The sequence below is a fragment of the Spermophilus citellus genome (genome assembly GCF_964194105.1).
Source record: "Spermophilus citellus genome assembly, chromosome: 7".
NCBI lineage: Eukaryota > Metazoa > Chordata > Mammalia > Rodentia > Sciuridae > Spermophilus > Spermophilus citellus.
Genome location: NC_138188.1, coordinates 26,351,935 through 26,369,296, shown reverse-complemented (window position 1 = coordinate 26,369,296; position 17,362 = coordinate 26,351,935). Strand labels below are relative to the sequence as shown.

At 51.8% G+C, this 17,362-nt stretch overlaps 1 protein-coding gene across 2 annotated transcripts in view; it reads left to right on the top strand.

Moving 5' to 3' along the window:
• Positions 1-17,362, top strand: part of CACNA2D2 (calcium voltage-gated channel auxiliary subunit alpha2delta 2) — a 133,542-nt gene that overhangs the window by 62,779 nt on the left and 53,401 nt on the right. For both annotated transcript variants that reach the window (XM_081302085.1, XM_081302084.1), the window contains exon 3: positions 7,412-7,528. In XM_081302085.1, coding sequence (XP_081158211.1) covers positions 7,412-7,528 — 117 coding nt within the window. The remainder of the gene's footprint in view (positions 1-7,411; positions 7,529-17,362) is intronic.

Here is a 17,362-nt window from a genome sequence, read left to right as displayed (position 1 = left end):
ACTTACCCAGGTGAGGTTTCCAGGGTTTGGAATCCTGGAGTATGAGAAGGTTCCTCCTGTTTTCCTCAAGTGGAATATGCCCCTCTGTTCACAGTAACCATCGGGAACCCTGGATAAAGGTCCTCTTGTGTTTAGAGTGGTGGCCAGAGCCCTCCAGAACTGCTCTCACATGAGACACAGGCCTCAGTGCAAGCCCAAGGATAATCAGAGTGCTACAGCTTTTAGTCAGTTGGAAAATTCACATCTGTTTCAGGGGAGCAAAGACAGGGCTGTACCCAAGAATGGGCCTTGTACTCACTGTTCCTCTGGTTTGCAGACTTCATGTGGAGAGGGGTCTTCCTGGGGCCACTGTGGGCAGGTTGGCACAGACTGGCCCCAGCTCGGCTGGGAGGATTTGGTTTATTGTTTTGTGTTGGGTTTTGTGTCTTTTGAAAAACAAGAGATTGAGCCTTTTTATGACATGGATTTTACAGCGTAACGAGGCAGCGTAATTTCCCATTCTCAGCGGCAAGTGCACTTTTTACACTAATTGCATAATTAGACATAATGTACTAATTGCAGTAATGGATGACAGTCAACTAAACTTTAACTTTAAAAACAGGGGGGCGTTGCTGGGGGGTGGGGGGTGGGTTCATGCCCCTGTGAGTTTTGTGAAGGGGAAACCTGTTAGCAAAAACTGCTAGAAGCTGCCTCTTGGGGCCAGGGGATCATGGAACCATTGGGTCCTTCTCCCCTGCCCTAGACTCTATCCCCAATAAGAGCCTGTGGCATGAGGGTAGAGTGCCCCCATGGGAATGTAAAGACATGTAAGGGGGTGAGTCTGGGGAAAACAGTGTCCTTAATGGGCCACCAACCCAAGAGAGCCATGTCTGCATCTGACCAAGGAAGCCAGGCCAGCAGCCTGCTCTCTGTTCCCACTCTGCCTGTGTGTCCCACCCCCCATATCTCACACTGGCCAGATTGTAATTGTCCAGTTATAACCCATCTGTGACTCCCCCTAGAGAGTGTGTTCATCCCAGGCAGGCCCTGCTCAACACGGAAGTAAGTTATTAACAACATGATAACCAATGTCACCGCGTACAAACTCTGATGGTGACAGGACATATATATAGATGACTCACCATGGAACCAAGCCACCATGGGATGGTGGCAGCATGGCCACATGGGAATCTCTTGTGGCAGCCAGCAAGAGTCAGCAGCTAATGTCACTTGTAAATGAGTGGCAGGGACCCCTTGCCCTGGCTCTACTTTAAGTCCTGCTTACTGGGGGAAGGGGGCTCCCTGGGGAACTTTCTATAACATACAGTCCAGTGGCTGGTGTTTCCCCAGAGTAGCCAAGTTAGGGTTTCCACATGCCCAGTGTGAGGCAGCCCTTCCATTCCGCCAGGATACAGCTTATTCCAGATCTGCCCTGCGTATTCTCAATGGGAAAGGAACCCCAGGCACATGGCTATACCGTCAATCCTCCCATTTTCAAAGGTGATTCATGATTATATCAATAGTTTCAATAAAGATAGGAGGCTACGGTGGCACATGCCTGTAATCCCAGAAGCTTGGGAGGCTGAGGCAAGAGGATCACAAGTTCAAAACCAGCCTCAGCAAATTAGCAAGGCCCTAAGCAACTCAGTGAGACCCTGTCTCTAAATTAAATACAAAATAGGGCTGGGGATGTGGCTCAGTGGTTAAGTGCCCCTGAGTTCAATCCCTGGTACCAAATAACAAAAACAGGAGGCTGTGTAAACAGCATAGTGGGGGAAAGGCTAGGGATTTTGGCCCTGGATCTGCCCTGCCTGGCTAGGGTCCTCAAACTGGTTACTACCTGCCCCCTACTCCTGCTGCCTCCTTTCTGGCCCAACACAAGGTCCCTGAGTCAATATAAGCCATCCTCCTAAGGCTTTCCAGATCTCTGATACAGACCAATCAGAGGGCAGGTGACCTCTGCCCTCCAACCTCAAACCCACAGGTTTTTCCTTCCCTAGTATATGAGCCCATGTCATGGGACCTAAGGAGGTCTAGTCCACTATCTCCAGTTACTTGCTGGCCTCCCGTTTAGGGACCTATTGGCTTGAGGGACTGGGCAGTTAAGATGCCCACTTGTCTGCCCCTTATGAAATCAAAGAGCAGACACAAAGAGGCATGGTGAGAGGAGGTGTGGAAAACAGTTAACCACCCAGGGATCATATCTTGGGACTTAGAATGGGTGCTTGGATGCTGGAGCACGTGGCCAAGCCCCACGATGAGGCTGGTCCTTGAGAAGACAGCAGCAAGGCTGAGCCTGCATCGAATGTTTCTTGTTCCATCTTCTTTCTGATTTAATTTTCCAGAGATGAGGGCCCGTTCACCTTCACTGCAGAGAGATGGCTCGGGAGTGTGCCTGTTTGCACTCCCAGGTTGGGTGGTTGGTTAGTGATCAGGCTGGTTCTGTGAGTCCATTGTCTCCTCCCCTCTAGAATGGCCGTTTTACCTGTCACTAGTCCTTTAGCATCAGTGTCCTCCTCAGTCCCCTTTCAGGCTGGATTGATCCCCATTTCACTTTATGTCCCCTTTCCACAGGCCTCACCTTCACGTTCAGGGATATATAAATACAGGGGTGGAACTACACAGGTGTGCCCTAAAGCCAAGGCTTTCAATCATCAATCTAGCTCTGTATGGGACTTCACCTCTCTGGGCCCCAGTGTCCTACCTCCTAAATGGAGATCCTCCTCAATGGTTGTTGGGGATCATTGAGGCCAAGTATGTAAAGCACCCATCCCAGCCAATGCTCAACAGCAGACAGGGCTGTTCCCGTGGCGAGCATGGTCCGTCCTCTCTTTTCCCTTCTTCTTGCTCCTTTCCCTCTCCTGTGCCACCTTCATCTTCACCCTGGGCTGGTTGGGTGCTGGCTCAGGTCTGGGCCTCACTGCTGCTGGCTTGCTAGGACTTTGCAAAATGCCCTCTGATTGGGGCCTTTCCGTGTCACTTGTCCTGAGGCCTTTGGGCTACTGTAGGGGCTATCTTTGTGTTCCTGGCATCTTAGGGCTGTAGCAGCTCCACCACCTCTCCCTGTCAGGAACTAGAAGGATAAGGCTGGCTCCCTCTGCCCTACAAGGGTTCAGGCTTCCTGTCCAAGGCCTCCATTCCTGCAAATGCTCTCCAGGCTCACTTCTTGTTTATGTGGAACTTCCCAGGGAAGCAGGAGGCTGAGCAGCGGGTTTGGGGCCCCTGAGGAGATTTCATTCTCTTAAAATCTCTGGGCCAGAAGGCTGGCTGCACATGCTGCTTAACAAAAGAATTGCTGGAGCTGAGAGACAATTGGGGTCAGAGCAGCACTGGAGGGAGGTGGGACATGCAGAGATGAAGGGATACATCTTCATAACTAGTAGGGTGCTCCAAACGGTCCTCTAAATTGCCTCTCATGACCCCAGCCACCCCTGGTCTCCCTGTTCCTCAGCCCCTTTGCTACTGTCTCCTGCCCTCCCCCACATGCCCACCTGTTTGCATCTGGTGCCCTGCCCCAACACCATCCTACCTTCCCCTGGGGATGAAGCCCCGCCTCTTCCTCCCTATCATGACTGACTTCCAGCTGCAACAGCCTGCGAACTTGCAGTCTCCATCTCTCTCCTCCATCCAGATGCCTGGGCAGAAACAAGGACCTCTCAGGCTGCACCACTGTGGGAGCTGTTGGGTTTTTCCAATCAACTGTCTGGGCCAAGGACACCAATGAGCATGTGGTCCTGCTCTGATTATTGAGGATCTGTACCATGTGTGCCTTGTCCTTTCTGCCACTTCCCAGTTGATCCCTGGGAGCAGTGCTGAGGGCTGGGCCTTGAAAGGAGCTAGCCCTGGGCAGAGTCCAGGCTTTGGAGTTGCCCTAAGCTCTCCTGGGTTCCCTGCTGGGGACCACAGTGAAAAGGACCTCCCTGGACCACATCACTATAGAGATGACCTATCTCCCAAGGTGGGGCCATCTGCTAGGCTATATCACTTGGATCTCTCCCTGGGGCTTGGGGCTCAGCTCAGGGCCTGCCCAGGAGACAGAGCAGCTGGAGCAGATCCAGGAGAATGTTAGAAGGGTGAGCATTAGGGGCTTGCCATTCAAGGACTGTTACATCTCAGAGGCTTGTTCAAGATCAGGAACAGGCTTGGCTGAGCAGCTTGACCAGCCCATTGCCATTCTTGGATTCTGCCCTCATCTCATTCAAAACTGCTTCCAACCCACTTCTCTGCCTTCACTCTAAAGAGGATTTAGGTAGGCAGTGGAAGCAGAGATAGCATGAGCAAAAGTAATGCAGTGGGAATCAGCATGAGCCAGGGACCCAAGGCCTGCAGGCACATGACAGGTCAGTAAGCCAGAGAGGCCCCAAATACTGGCACGGGAGGTCAACAGAAAGGTGCCATGGTTCTTAGGTAGAAGTGGAACAAGAGAAAGTATAGCAGAGACATCTCTGGGCTCCAGGGGCTCTCACAACTTCAGACAAAAGTGAAGGAATAAAACACAGATCCCAGAGCTCTGCTATTGAACATGGAATCCGACATATATATTTGTTGAGTATCAGTTGCACACAGACATGATGCTTGGGGAGAGATGGAAAGGAACTGACTGGCTGTGCTCCATCAGTGGCGACCTGGTGTCTAGGCTCCCTAGTTATCACTGGCTCCACAGTTATCACCTCCAGGGCTAAGGCCTAAGTGTTGGGGACAAGAACAGGGTGGCTGGGGGAGGGACCTTAAAAGAGGGAATGGGGCTGGAAGTGGGCAGACCTCAGGAGATTGAGGTTGCCTACTCAGGAATGGAAGCTGATAGCTTTATACAGCCCTGAGTGTGCAGATCTAACTGTGAGAGAATGGAGGGGATGGGGCGACCAAGTTGGCTTCTGCAGAATTCTGGAAACCCTAAACAATATCAGTAACAACAATAGTACAGGGTTCTTTTTTTTTTTTAGTATATCATGCTTACATTTTTTAATACCTTTTATTTATTTATTTATTTTTATGTGGTGCTGAGGATCAAACCCAGGGCCTCGCATGAGCTAGGCGAATGCTCTACCGCTGAGCCATAGCCCTAGCCCCACTACAGGGTTCTTGAGGCATGAATTGGGCTGTCCTCTGTCAGCCTGTGAGATGAGAATTGCCATTTTCATTTAATATATTGGACCCTGAGGTTCAGAGATGGGTGACTTTTGGCAGCATCTCAGCTTCTAAGCCATTGTGTCACCTGGTGTCCTTGGATATGGCCCTGACTCCTAGTGATCTTCCTCTGCAGGCCCCAAGCCTCAGCTCAATTGCCATGCAAGGCTTCAAAGGGCACCCTGGGCTCCGGGGAGAGAGTTCTAGGTCTCCCCAGGAAAGGTGTCAGTAGACTCATATTCCTCAGATCCTGGGAATGACCTTGACCGGGAGGAGAGTCTAAGGTATGGGAACTTAATCCTCTGGCCCTGAAGAAGCCAGGCAGCTGCGCCCCCTGCTGGTGCAAGTGGCCTGGGGTACCACTTTGCTGAGGCTTAAGCCAGTGCGAAGGAAACCATGACCACAACACACCCAGGGGCTGTGGTCCCAGGCAAGGGAAAGGAGATGTTTTGAATGTACCAAAACCTGGGAAGAATGGGTCAAGGTAGATAGGGCCCTGGATGTGCCACTCACTCATATGGCCTTGACTTGTCCTCTCCTTTTTCTGATCCTGTTTCCTCAACAGTAAAGCACTGCATTTTCCTGTGACCCCCTCAGGCTCCGCCCCCCACCATGTCCCCTGCCTCCATCACTGTCTTCCATCAGAGGGCTTCTGTCCTGAGGCAGGGCCTGAGGCCTGGAGAACAACCTGTCCTGGTGCCCACTTGGGGCCGCTGTCCTCTCTGGCTGTGTAGCCAGGCCCCACAACTCGCCCCCTAATTGCCACTGCTCTGCAGGAAGGAGCGACTTCACCACAAATTATTTTGTTCTAAGGGAAGGACAAAAAGCAAAGAGAAGCTGGGAGAGATGGGGGTGGCGGGAGGAGGAGAAGATTGCCTGAGTCTGCTTTGTGCTGTGCTTTTAACCCTCAGACTGCTGGGTGCTAGGTGGGCAGTAGGGCAGGGGCTCTGGCTGTAGCAACCCCCAGCCCATCCCCCTATCAGTTGGCAGAGGCCTTATCTCCCCACTGTCTTGTGTCACTCTTCTGACCTTATCTCTCCCTGACTGTCTGTCTCTCATCAGCTGCCTCTGTCATCTCCTTATCTCCCCCTCATCACCTCCTCTCTTTCCAGGTCCTTTCACTTCTGCACAGCCTGGAGGTATGGCCCAGTCATGGCAGTCTGGCCTGTGACCTCTGGTGGTGAAAAAAACCAACTTAGGGCACAGGACTCCTGAGGCCACCTGAATGGATACATGGATCTGACCAGGCTTAGGAACACAGGAATGTAAGATGAGCACACACACACACACACCTCCAAGACCCCATTCACAAACAAAGATGCCTGCAGAGACCAGGCACAGTGACACACGCCTGTAATCCCAGTTACTTGGAAGGCTGAGGCAAGTTCAAGGCCAACCTGGGCAATTTAGTGAGATACTATCTCAAAATAAAAATTTTTAAAAGGCTGGGGATATATTCAGTGATAGAATACCTTGGGTTCAATCCCTGGTACTGAAAAAAAAAAAAAAAGAGGGAGGGACACTTGCAGAAAACTGTTCCTAAGACTCACATACATATAAGCCCCTTGGCTGTGTCTAGAGGACCTAGGCCCCCTTTCTCAGTGTGCTGGCACATGCACATGCCCACAGTTCCACCCTCTGAGAAGGAAAGGGCAAATTCATCCCCCTCACATGCTCCTTATTCCCTATTCCCTGCCCCCATATCTGTGCCCTGAATGACAAAGGAACCCTGAGGGGCACCCAGAGCTCCCACCACAGTGATTGCAAATACCCCGGGGCCACATCAGCAGAAAGGGGTACAGATGCCCCAGGCCATATGGAGCAGCAACTACGTGCATAAGATTCACATGTGGGTGTATGTGTGTGTACACACAGGTGTGAGATCATCTTTGTGTTGATATGTGGCCATGTAGTGTGTGCTGATTGGCTCCGTCTCCTCCCATGCCCTGCCTCCCACCTCTGCCAACCCACCCTTCCCTGTCTGCTGTTCAAAGCCATTCTGAGCTAGTTAATGAGTGCTGCTCAAGGTCCCTGAAGAGGGGACCCTGAGGCACAGACAAGATGGTGACAACTGTGTCAAGGCAGTCCAGCCCAAACTGGGCTCTCATCCCAGATGCAAGCTATAGAGCATCAGCCCTGCCTCTTCCCTGAGACTGTGAGGGTGCTAGACTCTCTGTGGTCAAAGTCAGGGTGGGGTGGGGATGAAGGCTCAGCTGAGTGGAGCTGTGCAAAGAGTATATGGGGGCCCATGGTATGGGAGTGTGCGACCACTCTGGCTTTACCTCTGGCTTCTGCTTCCTTCCAGATCTACAAAGATAACCGGAACCTGTTTGAGGTGCAGGAGAATGAGCCTCAGAAATTGGTGGAGAAGGTGGCAGGGGATATCGAGAGCCTACTGGACAGGAAGGTTCAGGCCCTAAAGGTAAGTTTGTGCGTTGGGAGTTGAGGGGCATTAAGGGAGGACCAAGTGGAGTGGTCCTGACTGGGAGGGCAGTTTTGTCCCAATCCTCCTTTGTAGCACAGCCGTTGGTCCACTGAATTTAGGTAGGGTTGTCATCAACAGAGTTGTGCCCTCATGGATTATGGGCAGCTGTGGCAGGAGCGGGACAGTTTTATCTGGAGTCAGCCACATGAAGGGGGGACCTGGAGTCTCAGATCCAGACATCCCTATCCCTCCCTTCTGCTGGGCCTAGGGTCCTCCCATTCCTCTAGGCCCCCAGGTCTGTTTATGGTGGTATCTTGAAGGAGTACCTGGCCAGGGCAGCAACCTATTGATGGTGGAATCTCCACCCCTGGGGTGGGATGCAGGCTCTATGGAGAGTGTTGAGGGCCCTTGGATGCCCTACAAAGAATGCCATGACCATGTAAGGCTGAAGGTTGAAGTTCTTGCTCTGCCCCAGATTTTGAATGTTTCTGTATCCCCTCTGGGCCTTGGTCTCCCCATCTATACTCAGAGAGGTTGTATCTATAAGCTCCAAAGCCCTCAGATTCACCTGGGTAGCAGGACCTGCTGGACTACCCTGACACAGCAGGCAGACCCCTGCTACTCAGCCTATCCCAGGAACAGCGGGTGGGGAGAGGTGTCTGGAACTGCAGAGGGCTCTGGGCAGGTCATGCATAAATGGGCCGGAGGTATCCAAACTGCCCTAGCCTGTATCAAGATCAGAGGCACACCTGCAGCTGCCCTAGCCTGTATCAAAGGAAGCTGAGTCCATGAGCCAGGCACGCACTTGTAGTACCAGCTGCTCAGGAGGCTGAGGCAGAAGGATCACTTAAGCCTACAAGTTCAAGTCTGGGCAACAAAGTGAGACCTGAGCTAAAAAGAAAAAAAAAAAAACAAAAAAAAGATAAGTCCAGTAAAAAAGAATGAAATCTTGATACACACTTACAACATGGATGAATTCCAAAATATCATGCCAATGAAAGAAGCCAGTGACAAAAGGCCACATGTTGGGTGATTCCATTCCTATGAAATGTCCTAGAAAGGCAATCCACAGAAATTGAAAGTGATTGCTGGGGCTGGAGGGGAGGAAATAGGGGTCATACTGATAAATACAGGATTCCTTTGGGGGTGATGAAAATATTCTAAAATTAGATTATGGTGATGGTTGCGCAACTCTGAATATACCGAAAACCACTGAAGTGTATGCTTTATATGGGTGAATTTAATTTTTAAAAAAATATTTATTTTTTTTAGTTATAGGGGGACACAGTATCTTTATTTTATTTTTATGTGGTGCTGAGGATCGAACCCGCTGCTTCACGCATGGTTGGCGAGCACTCTACCTCTGAGCCACAACCCTAGCCCTAATAAGGGTGAATTTACTAATAAAAATTATGTCTCGGGCTGGAGTTGTGGATCAGCGATAGAGTGCTGGCTCCAAATTTAAAAAAAAAGGTCCATCAACAAATAAAAAAAATTAAAAATTATATCTCAATATTTTCCAAAAATGAGCCAAGTTTTCAAGTTTTTTCAAAAAATGAGCAAGTCTACACTTGCTCAGACCAGGGTCCTGACAGGATCAAGTCAGGGTTGCCATTCCAGCTCAGACCCCCTACATAACATCTAGGCCCCAAGAGAGAACTGAGTCCCCTTCCCCAGGAGCTGTCCCTGCTGTTCATCATGGGGTCCCCTGCCCGTCCCTATGTGTCCTGACGTCATGGAAGAAGGAGAGTGTGGTCTCCTAGGGCCAGGAGTCCAGAAAAGATGGACTCTGAGGGCCTCCTACCCAGTGTGGATCCAGGGGACTCAGTGCTGGGCTCAGAGGTCCCAGCCCCAACTGACCTTCAAGACCTCCTGGTGGCAGGTGTGGGAAGACAGTTGGGGAAACAAGCTGTACTTGGAGGAGGTAAAGTCTTCAGCTTCAGTAGAAGCCTCAGTGATATCTGAAGGTCTCTCCCCGCTCATGGAGGGTAGATGAGTGGTGGCAATGACCAGCTCTCCACACAGGAACCTCAGAGCCAGTCACCATCTGGAGACTTTTCCAAGTCCCTTAACCAACCATAGAGAAACAGTTGATCCTCATAGTTGGTGAGGGTTGGGGGATTCCCTGGGGAGCTGCAGCCAAAGGCCTGGAGTCCTAGTCTCGACCCTCTTCCTGCACCCATGTTCTGGATCCTGCCCTGCGAATTGAGACATCTCCTTTCTACCGCATCTACAGCCCAGCCTGTGGCCTATACAGTAACTACAAATTATTTCAATGGAAGAATAATGGGAAAAGGCATATCCACTGACTGCACCCACCATGTGCTCAGTCCACAAGTCATTCTCACAGCAACCCCTAGAGGGAGGCCCTGCCACCCCATTCCACAGAGGGGTGCACAAACTCAAGAGATGTTATGTGTCAGGACAGGATATGGCAGAGCCAGGATTTGAACCCAAGTCTCTCTGATCCTGAGCTGGGCCCTTGCTCCCCATATTATCCCTGAGGTATGCACTGAGGCCACAGCTCCTGCCCTCCCAGCTCTCTCCTGGCCAGTGATCTCCTGCTTCTGGTTCCAGGCCCACAAGGTGCCTCTTCTCATACGGCCAGAGGAAAGAGGGGGACCATCCTTCCTCCTCCTTGGTCCTAATTGTTCAAAGTGAGCTCTGAGTTTCATTATGTTTTGAATTTGCTTTTAATCAAGTTCTGGTCTCTCTCTTCTTTTTCACATTTGTTTGCAGCCTGTGTACACATGGAAGGAGGGGTGTTGGGAGTGCTGGACCCTCGCTTCCCACTCCATTGTTCCTGTCTCCCTGGACCCTATCCAGTAATCCAATTTAAATCCCTTGCTCTGGTCTGGAATTTTAATTTGGGGCTTGCAAAGAGGGAGCAGAGCAACACAGGACAGAAGTTCATTGTCTCATCTAATCAGGGACAACTGGATGGTTCTCCAAGTTGTACAGGGTAGTTTCTGGGGCCAAGAGTCAGACAAAAGCAGGCCAGATTAGGGGCCTTGCACCTCAGACAAGCAGCATCCCCAGGTCCAGGAAATATGTTGGACCTGAGCTTTGGACACATGGAGGCAAACCTGTCTTGGAACTTCAACTATCCAAGGAGATGGGACCTCTGAACCAGGGATGGCTCTTTTAGGGTCTTGAATCCCAGGAAGGATAAGAAGGTGCTTTATTTAGTTCTTATGTGCACTGTGGGCAGAGCTGGGCCCAAATCAGGGCACTGGTCCTACCAGCTGGGGTATTGGCTCATGGCTCCTTTCTCACAAAAGTATCTCTTCATTGTTTTATTCCTCCCTCCATTTAGTCACCAATGTTCACCAAGGGCCAACTATGTGGCAGGCCCTGTGCTGGTGCTGGGGTTGCAGCAGGGAAGACAGACCCTATTCCTGTCCCGACTGGAGCTCTCAGACCATTCCCATCCCAGGCCCTAGTTTCCCCCTCTGTACAAATAGGGACACAAAATCTAGCCCCAGTAGCATGTACCTGTAGTCCCACCTACTTGGGAAAGTGAGGCAAGAGGATCTCTTGAGCCCCAGGATTCAAGCTGGTTAATGCAGAAAGATCCCATCTCAAAAAGAAAACAAGGTAGGGGGGTGGAGGATGCAGGCACCCTTCCTACGTAGTACTTCTGGTTTCACAACTCCAGGGCCATCATTCAAAAAGGCCACAATGTGGACAGTGTCCTTGAAGGTTGTGCCACCTGGAGCATCATCTATGGCACCTTTACTGTGTGACTCAGAGGAGAGGCCATGGGAGGAGGCACTGCCTTGGATAAGGTTAGGGTGACCCCAGGGAAGGAGAGTCCAGCCTCCCCAAGAATGAGGCCAAAGGCATTGTGACTTGGTGTATCTGGTTCCAAGTATGGGAACCCCAGGACCAGGCCAGCCAGGTCAGAGTAGGTTCCTGAGGAAGTAGTGTGGGGGCTAGCTGCCCGCTCCCTGGGGGTCCCTTTTACCTCCAACTTCAGGTAAACATGGGGCAGTGGAGAGGCCTAGTTGGGAATCCAGAATCTATAGAAACCCCAGCCCTAGGCTTAAGCCCTGCCCTTCCTATATGCCCAAGTTAGGTTGTTGCTCCACCTAAGGTACCAACACCCACTGTCCCAGGGACCAAGAACTTTCCAGATACTTTGCCTCCATGCAGTGCTTGTTGAGCCCTGGTTGCATGTTGGACAGCTGGAAAGCTTTTAAAATCATGATGCCCAGGACCCTCCTCAGACCAAGTACTTCAGATTCTCTGGGATACAGGGGAGCATCAATATTGGTTTTTTTACATTTTCAATGTGAGAATGTCAATGATTCTGCGTATTCAGAGTTCAAGACTTTCCCCATAAAAAGGTAGAAATAATTCCATCCCACAATCACCGGTCTCTTTTGCTAAGTGCCAAGCCTAAGATAAGCCTGAACATTCCAAATGGCTCCAAATCCTCACCTCACAATACTTTTCTTACTTCCATCCTACATGTGAGGAAACTGAGCCTCAGAGAGGTTAAGCCACCTGCCTCAGGTCTCAGAAAACCACACTTTAGATCCAGGCAGCTGGTCTCCATGTCCTACAAACTGCCCCCAGATACTGCCTTCCTCTGTGCTACCATCAATTAGTCCTTGTGGCATTTCCTGTCCACAAGCGGACAGGACTAAGAAAAGAGGAGTCTCAGACAGAGGCTGGCCCTGGAATGATCTAAGGACCTGGGAGTCCTACCTGGCAAAGGGGGCAGATTCTAGGAGGCAAGTTCCCATCCCCTCAATTTTTTTCCTGGGCAGTGGGCACCCCTGCCACACGCCCCAGCAGGCTTGCATGGATGGGGCAGGGGGAGATGCAGCCCTGGACTTGGTTCTGGGGGATCCAATGGGCAGAGTTCCACCATCAGTGGCCTCTCTGGGGAGTGAGCATCATTTAAGGAGTAAAATTAAAAACCCTTCTGCACACAGCCGCCCTGCTTTTGCCGCTAATGGCCACTTAACCCAATTAAACTGACGCATTGTTGGCAGCATGGCTGGGTCTGTTCAGGAACGGGGTCTCTGGACTGGGTGTTCAGAGGAGCAGGAGGTAGAAGCCAGGGGCTATGGGGCAGGCTGATCCCTTTGTGAGGAGGGAGAATGTTCTACCCAGTTCTGAAGTACTCACCTCTTCCTTTCTAAAGCTTGGTCTCAGGTAGGTTTCTCAGCCTCAGCACCATAGACATCTTGACCTGGAAAAATCTGTGTGGTGGGGCCTGCTCTGTGAGCTATCGGGTGTCTGGCAGCATCCTTGCCCTCTACCCACTAGATGCCAGCAGCACACCACTCTTAACAGTTGTGACAGCCAAAAAATGTCTCTGGGTATTGCCAAATCTTGAGATTCTTTGGTCTAGTGCACAGAGAGATGCAACCATGGCAAATAGGAGTTCCCAAAGCAGGGGACATTTGGGCCTCAGAGAGGTACCTATGCTTGGGACAGCCTCAGCAGGAGAAAGAACACTTTAATCCAAAGGGACAATAGGGAAGGCTTCCTGGAGGAGGCAGTGAGGGAAGAAAGTTGGACATTGAGGCAGCTGGAGGCCAGTTCAGCTGGTGCATGGGAGCAGTCATTGATTGTATTACACCACCAGGTTGGCCTTGAAGGACCAGGCCACAGGTGTCCCTTACTGCCAAGGCCTGTCCAGGAGTAGGGGCCTTGTGGACATTTGTCAAACAAATGTGAGTGCCATGGCTCTGGGTTCTGCTGGAGCACAGCCTCTGGGGTCTGACTCTAGCCTCAGAAAGCTCTAGAAGGCACGGTGATGGTGGGCTGACAGGGAGGGGATCCTGTAGCACGGCTGCCTCTACTCACCCTTCTCTGAGCAATTAAAAGGTGTTTATGTGGGGCTGGCGATGGCTTCTGCCTCCCTTCCATTACGAACATTAAGAGATCTTGACCCTTCCACTTTCCCACTCTTGAAAGAAGCTACAGACACGTGGAGCCAATTAGGCGCACGCGTGGGCGCCAAGGGCCTGAGCAGCCTTTTTTCCCTGATTGCTGCGTTTACAGCTGATTATTCTCCCCTCACCCAAACAGAGCTGCTGCTTTCTGGCAAGGTGCCACCCAGAGGCGCCGGCTGTGGGGGGCGGGGAACGGCCCAGGGATGGGGAAGCTTTGGATTAGTGAATGGGTATCTGTTTGGCACCTACTGTGTATGGGTGCCGCACAGAGGGAGGCAGCCAGAGAACTGGCCAGAGGGAAGTAAGGACAGCAATGAGCTCTCAGGAAAAAGACCAGGTAGCTAGTATGAGGTAGTAGAGAGTCACCATTTGGGAATGGAAGTTAGAGAGGGCTCCCCAGAGGAGGTGACCTGAATGTGTGTAAAAAGGAATGCAAACGTCTGTCCATTCTGCACATGTCTGCAGGTCCTTAGAGTCAGGCAGTATGAGCTCTGGGCAGAGACACGCTGCTCCCAACATTAGGGGGAAACAAATATGGAGACAGCCTCCCCTGCCTGAATGCCTATCAGGTGGCCAAGAATCCAGGGATCCTTGAAAGCCTCCAGGCTGAGGGCCAGCCTCCCTGGGACCATGGGGGAAGTAGTTCAGGTGGGGTGTGGCTGAGGGCTCCTCAAGTGAAACATCATTCCTTCATCTTTGGGACACCCATCTGAGCTACTTGTGGTCAGATTAGGGCTTGGTTCAAACCTACCAGGCCTCAGGAAAGATCAGGTTGTAAATTTGGGGCTGGGCTTCTCTGGCCACAAGAGTCAGAATGAGTTATTCCTCAGCATCTGCTACCCAAAGGAAAGGTCTCGAGTCCTGGAATATGACATCCTTGAGGCCCATAGAGCTGAACTCCACTCCCAGCACTCTGTGCTGTTGGGGGGACCTCCTGCTTCATGTGCCCTCTCTCTAAGGGGTCCTACCTGGCAAAGGGGGCAGATGCGAGGAGGTAAAGGAAAAGGGGCTACAGGTACCACAGGGACAAACCAGACTAATTTAGGATTGGAGAAGTGGAAATTTAATTGAATCTTAATAATGCCTGGCCCTTTGTTCTGAAGTCCTGTGCAGTGGCTGCGAGAGGGTGGGGTGCTTGACAACCAGGAAGATCCTGCCCTCCAGGGCTCCAGACTTAGAGGACACAGACAACAGACTATGGGGTACCAGTGTACAGGGCAGCTGACATGAGACAGGCAAGTCTAAGAAGACAGCCTGGAGGAGGTGGCATTTGAGCCAAGCCTGAGAAGGCAAGTAGAAATTTCAAAGGTGAAAAAAGGAAAAGGAATTGGTGTCTCCACAGTTCCTGGAGGACACTGGCCTAGCAGTGAGAATGAGCAGTGCTGATTCCTGCCAAGTCCTTGAGGTAAGCAGCAGGGGCTGGGACAGGGAGCCCAGAATGTTCACCCTGTGCATCAGTTTCCACTGCAGGGGTTAGTGTAGGTGGAGGTGACTAAAGCAGGGGGCAGGTCAGAGTTCTGGAGTGGTAACTGCACATCGTTGAGCATGGATCCCTGTGCTGTCTTCCCTAAGCCCATAAGTCTGGACCAGCCCCAGATGCTAGTCAGAGGTTTCCTTGGAGGAAGCTGGTTGATTCTGGCTCATTGTGAATTGGGCCACCAGGTGCCTTTGCTTCTGTCTCTGTCTAGTCAGCACTGAGTGCTTGCTGTGGGCAGGCACCATACTAGATTACAACAGACACAGACTAGGAACAGACCTGTGGATCCTCTCCCTTGAGGAGTACACTCTGCTCAAGGTGACAGTAATGTGCTATGTGCCAAAAAAGTGTGGAGCCAGAGGGTAAGCCTAAGGGACCTGAAGGGAAGAGGATTTATCCAGGCAAGAGAGAGGAAGGGAAGAAGAAGGCCAGAGACGGAGGTAGAGCGCAGCCTGTATGTGCATGTGGGCGAACGCCGCATATGCATGCATGCATGGGTGGAGGGTTTGCCCGCTGGCCTGGATCTGCAGAGCACATGCACAAATGCATAGGAGGCAGTTCTCAAGGCAGAGGCATGCATGGGATACCTTGGGGGCGGGTCTAGCTGAGACCTCGCCCAATGACCACATCCTACACAGACCCCAGAAGAACCTGTGACCAAAAGTTGTGAGCATTGTGGCACACGTTGCACATAACTGGGCTCAGAGCACAGAAGGTGGTTGAGAATCAGGGACCTACCTGTGCTGGAGCTCCCTCTAGCACTTGAGCAGCACAGAACCCCTGGAAATCTCACACTCTCTGAGACTCATCTTCCCTACCTGTACGGTAGGGACAAGTGTGGCCTCACAGGTCTATCATCAGAGATTGTGTCTGGTCCTCGGTGCTGCTGATTCAGGAAAGGATACTCCTGGGGTGACAACAGGGAATGGACCGACCTGTGCTCTTTTAACCCCACCGAGCACATAGGCCAACCCTGGACCGCCTTCCCCTTCTGGGGGCCTCATCAAAGGCCTTTACCCAGCTCCCCATGTCTGTGGACCACACTGTCCAAGCTACTTGATGCTTCTTACCTCCTGGCACAGGCCCTGAGGGCCTTGTTTGAGAAGCTGGTCACGGTTGCTGGCCCTTTGTTACAGCCTCCCTGTGTTTGCCCACTCTGTTCCTCTGCGAATGGGAGTAGCAGCATGTTTGCTGTGTCAACACCAGCTGGAGCCCAGTTGTGGAGATAGCTGAAGGCATAAGGCCCCATCCTCCAGCCATCTGGGTGCCTGGGGTCCAGCCCCTCCCTGGACAGGATCAGGGTTAATGAGCAAATGGGCCGCCCCTCATCATGACCCACCCATTTGCCCAGAGGACTGCCAAGTGTGGTCTGGGCAGGTGTCTGCAACCAGTAACGGCAGCCCCAGGCAGGGAGCAGTACTTAGAAAGATCCAGCAGGGAGGGCAGTCTCCCTAGGCAAAGCTTAGGGGACTTCTTGACAGAGACAGCCTTTGAGTCTTTGAAGGTTAAGGGTAGGACTGCCCCAGCCCTCTCCTCCCACATAGAAAGGGAGGGGGAGCCTGGGACAACTAGGACTAGACAACTGGACTAGGCAATCGGATCAGAAGGGCCAGGTAAGGTTGCAGCTACAGCACTGATATCAGTGGCATAGCCTTTGCTGGTGATTTCCTTTCTCTCCTTAGTTTTCTCATCTGTAAGATGGGTGATAAGTGTCCACCTGGTGGAATACCAAGTGGTTGAGACTTGGCCTGTCTGCAGACATGCAATGTGCCATGAGGAAAAGACTCAGGTTTTCTTGAGCTTGCACCTTGAACTGTTTGCTTGGGCGGGGCTTGGTAGGGAAGATCTCCCCACTTGACTGCACTTTGGGATTCCATGGAAATTGTCCCAGTTACCTGGAAGTACCAAGAAGTGGCACTGAGGCCAAGACTGTAGGAAAGGAGGCAAATTTAACCCTCACGGGTGGGAGTGGGGGATGGGGTGAGAGAATGAGGGGAGGGAAAGATCTGGCAGAATCTGGAGGAGGGGCTGTGGCTTCACCTGGGAGAGGAAGCAGGGCTAGCCCCTCAGAGCTCAGCAGGGGGTTGGGCAATTAGGCTCCAGCGCACAGGAAGTGAGGTACTCAAGGTGAAGATTATCCTGGTTGTTGGAGGATGGAATGGAGCCCTGCAGCCAAGCACAGTGAAGAGGGAAATGGCAAGGCAACAAGAGTGGGTTTGTAGCAGTGGAGAAAGGGAGGGGGAGCCAAAGGCAGCACTTATGGGGCCGGGGATCATGGGCAAGAGCAGACTGCAAGGGAGAAGTCCCAACCTCCAGGAACCTGACAGTCTAGCAGGAAGCAGTGCCTACCATCTTTCTCCCTCCTGTTCACCTCTCCTCCCCAGGAGGCAAGCCAGTAAATTTGTGGGGTGTAGTAGTGGGAAGCCCCCAGTCACAGGGAAT